This window comes from Triticum aestivum, chromosome 4D (genome assembly GCF_018294505.1).
Source record: "Triticum aestivum cultivar Chinese Spring chromosome 4D, IWGSC CS RefSeq v2.1, whole genome shotgun sequence".
In the NCBI taxonomy this organism is placed as follows: Eukaryota; Viridiplantae; Streptophyta; class Magnoliopsida; order Poales; family Poaceae; genus Triticum; species Triticum aestivum.
In genome coordinates, this window is record NC_057805.1 from 437,187,964 (window position 1) to 437,191,541 (window position 3,578).

The following is a 3,578-nucleotide window of genomic DNA, read 5'->3' on the forward strand; positions in this document are numbered from 1 at the left end:
TAATGTAGAATTCTCTGGATAGCATAAAGGAGTATTTGAAAGGAGTTTTTCAAAGAAAGACCTCGGTGAAGCTGCTTACATATTGAGCATCAAGATCTATAGAGATAGATCAAGACGCTTGATAAGTTTTTTCAATGAGTACATACCTTGACAAGATTTTTAAGTAGTTCAAAATGGAACAGTCAAAGAAAGAGTTCTCGCCTGTGTTACAAGGTGTAAAATTGAGTAAGACTCAAAGCCCGACCACGACAGAAGATAGAAAAAGAATGAAAGTCATTCCCTATGCCTCAGCCATAGGTTCTATAAAGTATGCCATGCTGTGTACCAGATCTATTGTATACCCTACACTAAGTTTGACAAGGGAGTACAATAGTGATCTAGGAGTAGGAGCATGATTGGTTTGATGCCAAAAGTTGGCATGCCAATATTTGGCAAATGCCAAATGTTGGCTAGTGATTGGTTGGCTACCAACTTTTCTTCTCAACCTCACAAAAAGTTGCCAACATTTGGCAAATTTTGATTTTGCCAAATGTTGGCTTGCCAAATATTGGCAATGCCAATTGTTGGCATCAAACCAATTATGCTCTAGATCACTGAACAGCGGTCAAAATTATCCTTAGTGGAATAAGGATATGTTTCTCGATTATGGAGGTGACAAAAGGTTCGTCGTAAAGGGTTACGTCGATGCAAGCTTTGACACTGATCCAGATGACTCTAAGTCTCAATCTGGATACATATTGAAAGTGGGAGCAAGTAGCTAAAGTAGCTCCGTGCAGAGCATTGTAGACATAGAAATTTGCAAAATACATACGGATCTGAATGTGACAGACCCGTTGACTAAGTTTCTCTCACAAGCAAAACATGATAACACCTTTACTCTTTGGGTGTTAATCACATAGCGATGTGAACTAGATTACTGAATCTAGTAAACCCTTTGGGTGTTGGTCACATGGCAATGTGAACTATGGGTGTTAACCACATAAAGATGTGAACTATTGATGTTAAATCACATGGCGATGTGAACTAGATTATTGACTCTAGTGCAAATGGGAGACAGAAGGAAATATGCCCTAGAGGCAATAATAAAGTTATTATTTATTTCCTTATTTAATGATAAATGTTTATTATTCATGCTAGAATTGTATTAACCGGAAACTTGATACATGTGTGAATACATAGACAAACAGAGTGTCACTAGTATGCCTCTACTTGACTAGCTCGTTGAATCAAAGATGGTTAAGTTTCCTAGCCATAGACATGAGTTGTCATTTGATTAACGGGATCACATCATTAGAGAATGATGTGATTGACTTGACCCATTCCGTTAGCTTAGCACTTGATCATTTAGTATGTTGCTATTGCTTTCTTCATGACTTATACATGTTCCTATGACTATGAGATTATGCAACTCCCGAATATCGGAGGAACACTTTGTGTGCTACCAAACGTCACAACGTAACTGTGTGATTATAAAGGTGCTCTACAGGTGTCTCCGATGGTACTTATTGAGTTGGCATAGATCGAGATTAGGATTTGTCACTCCGATTGTCGGAGAGGTATCTCTGGGCCCTCTCAGTAATGCACATCACTATAAGCCTTGCAAGCAATCAACTAATGAGTTAGTTGCGGGATGATGCATTACAGAACGAGTAAAGAGACTTGTCTGTAACGAGATTGAGCTAGGTATTGAGATACCGACGATCAAATCTCGGGCAAGTAACATACCGATGACAAAGGGAACAATGTATGCTGTTATGCGGTTTGACCGATAAAGATCTTCGTAGAATATGTGGGAGCCAATATGAGCATCCAGGTTCCGCTATTGGTTATTAACCGAAGACGTGTCTCGGTCATGTCTACATAGTTCTCGAACCCGTAGGGTCCGCACGCTTAAAGTTCTGTGACGATCGGTATTATGAGTTTATGTGATTTGATGTATCGAAGGTAGTTCGGAGTCCTAGATGAGATCGGGGACATGACGAGGAGTCTCGAAATGGTCGAGACGTAAAGATCAATATATTGGACGACTATATTCGGACTTTGGAAAGGTTTCGAGTGATTCGGGTATTTTTCGGAGTACCGGAGAGTTACGGGAATTCGCCGGGGAATATATGGGCCTTAGGGGAAAGAGAGAGGGGAGGCTGCGCCCCCAAGGCTTAGTCCGAATTGGACTAGGGGGAGGGGCGGCGCCCCCTCCTTCCTTTTCTTCTCTTTTCCCTTTCCTTCTCTCCTACTCCTACTACTTGGAAGGGCTCCTAGATCTACTAGGAAAGGGGGAATCCTACTCCCCTAGGGTGCGCCATAGAGAGGGCCAGCCCTGCCCCTCCTCCACTCCTTTATATACGGAGAGGGGGCACCCCTTGAAGACACAACAATTGATCATTGATCTCTTAGCCGTGTGCGGTGCCCCACTACTAGGGAAAAGGCTACTAGCAGCGCGGGTAAATTGGCTACTAGTAGCGCGGGTACCCGTGCTACTAGTATCGCGCTACAGCTAAAAGTTAGTAGTAGCGTGGGTGCAACCCGCGCTACTACTAAAAAGTTAGTAGTAGCGCGGATGCCACCCACGCTACTACTATTTGAAGCCCGCGCTACTAATAACCGAATAGTAGTAGCGCATCTATTATACCACACGCTACTAGTATCTTAAATACTAGTAGCACACATTTCCCCCCCACGCTACTACTAACAAATTAAGAATTCAAATAAAAATAAAAATTAGATGCAGCATTCATGGATGAAGATCTGAGACACGTCCAGTGCAAAATAAATTAAGGTCACAGGACCATCTTAACACTTGCACCATTCATGGATGCAACATTGAACATCTCAACTGCAAGAGATCACGTGATTCCATTTAAGAGTAAATGCACACAACCAAAGGTGGGTACCTTTCCTAGTGTTCCACCAGCAGCCTAAACATACCACTTCTCTAGATGTATCTACCAAGGCTCGGAGTTCGGATGCTGGTGGACCCCAATCCTCCCTCCCCCCAAACGATGGTATCGAGGTCCTCCACCTCGGCGTCCTCCGGCGTCACGATCACCTGGACGATCATCTGTGCGACGCGGTCGCCGGGCTTCACGGCGAAGTCCACCTCCGAGTGGTTGAAGAGCACGACCCCCACCAGGCAGCGGTAGTCCGCGTCGATCACCCCTGTGGCCACGTCGGGAAAGTGAAAACTTGTTAGTGCTCGTCAGCGTCCAAATCCAGCAGGGTATTTTCTTACTTTTTAGCACATGCACACGAATCAATAGTAATAGCCAGAGGCTGGTCCTTACTTGTTGCACGAGACGTGAAAAGGGCGGGTCCCCTCCTTGTTGCACGAACGAATCAATGGGAGACATTGCCGCGAGCCATGAAGAAGGCTGGGTCCCCTCCTTCTGTAAATAGCTCAGGTGCCTAAAGTTGTAAGGAATCTTAATACAATGAACTCATAGTAATGCATAATAACAAGAAAAAGAAAAAACAACCATGAATCCTAAATAAAAAGATCATTCTATGAGTCAGGTTGACAGTTTCGAGACGGCATAAGCATCCTAGATGAAAGAATTACCAGGATTTGTTTATTCTTTAGT

General features: G+C 43.6%; 1 protein-coding gene across 1 annotated transcript; it reads right to left on the bottom strand.

Annotated features, from left to right (window-relative positions):
* Window positions 1-2,932: 2,932 nt before the first annotated feature.
* On the bottom strand, window positions 2,933-3,347 carry LOC123100222 (deoxyuridine 5'-triphosphate nucleotidohydrolase-like). Its single transcript, XM_044522182.1, has 2 exons — window positions 3,230-3,347; window positions 2,933-3,156 (listed from the first exon to the last, which is right to left on the bottom strand). The coding sequence occupies exons 1-2, from the start codon at window positions 3,345-3,347 to the stop codon at window positions 2,933-2,935; spliced, it is 342 nt and encodes a 113-aa protein (XP_044378117.1).
* Window positions 3,348-3,578: the final 231 nt, after the last annotated feature.

Bases quoted from the DNA above. Each gene is read 5' to 3' on its own strand.
- LOC123100222 (XM_044522182.1), bottom strand. From the start codon at position 3,347: ATGTCTCCCATTGATTCGTTCGTGCAACAAGGAGGGGACCCGCCCTTT. The intron at 3,157-3,229 runs GTAAGAAAATAC...ACGTGGCCACAG, and splicing joins TCGTGTGCATGTGCTAAAAA to GGGTGATCGACGCGGACTAC.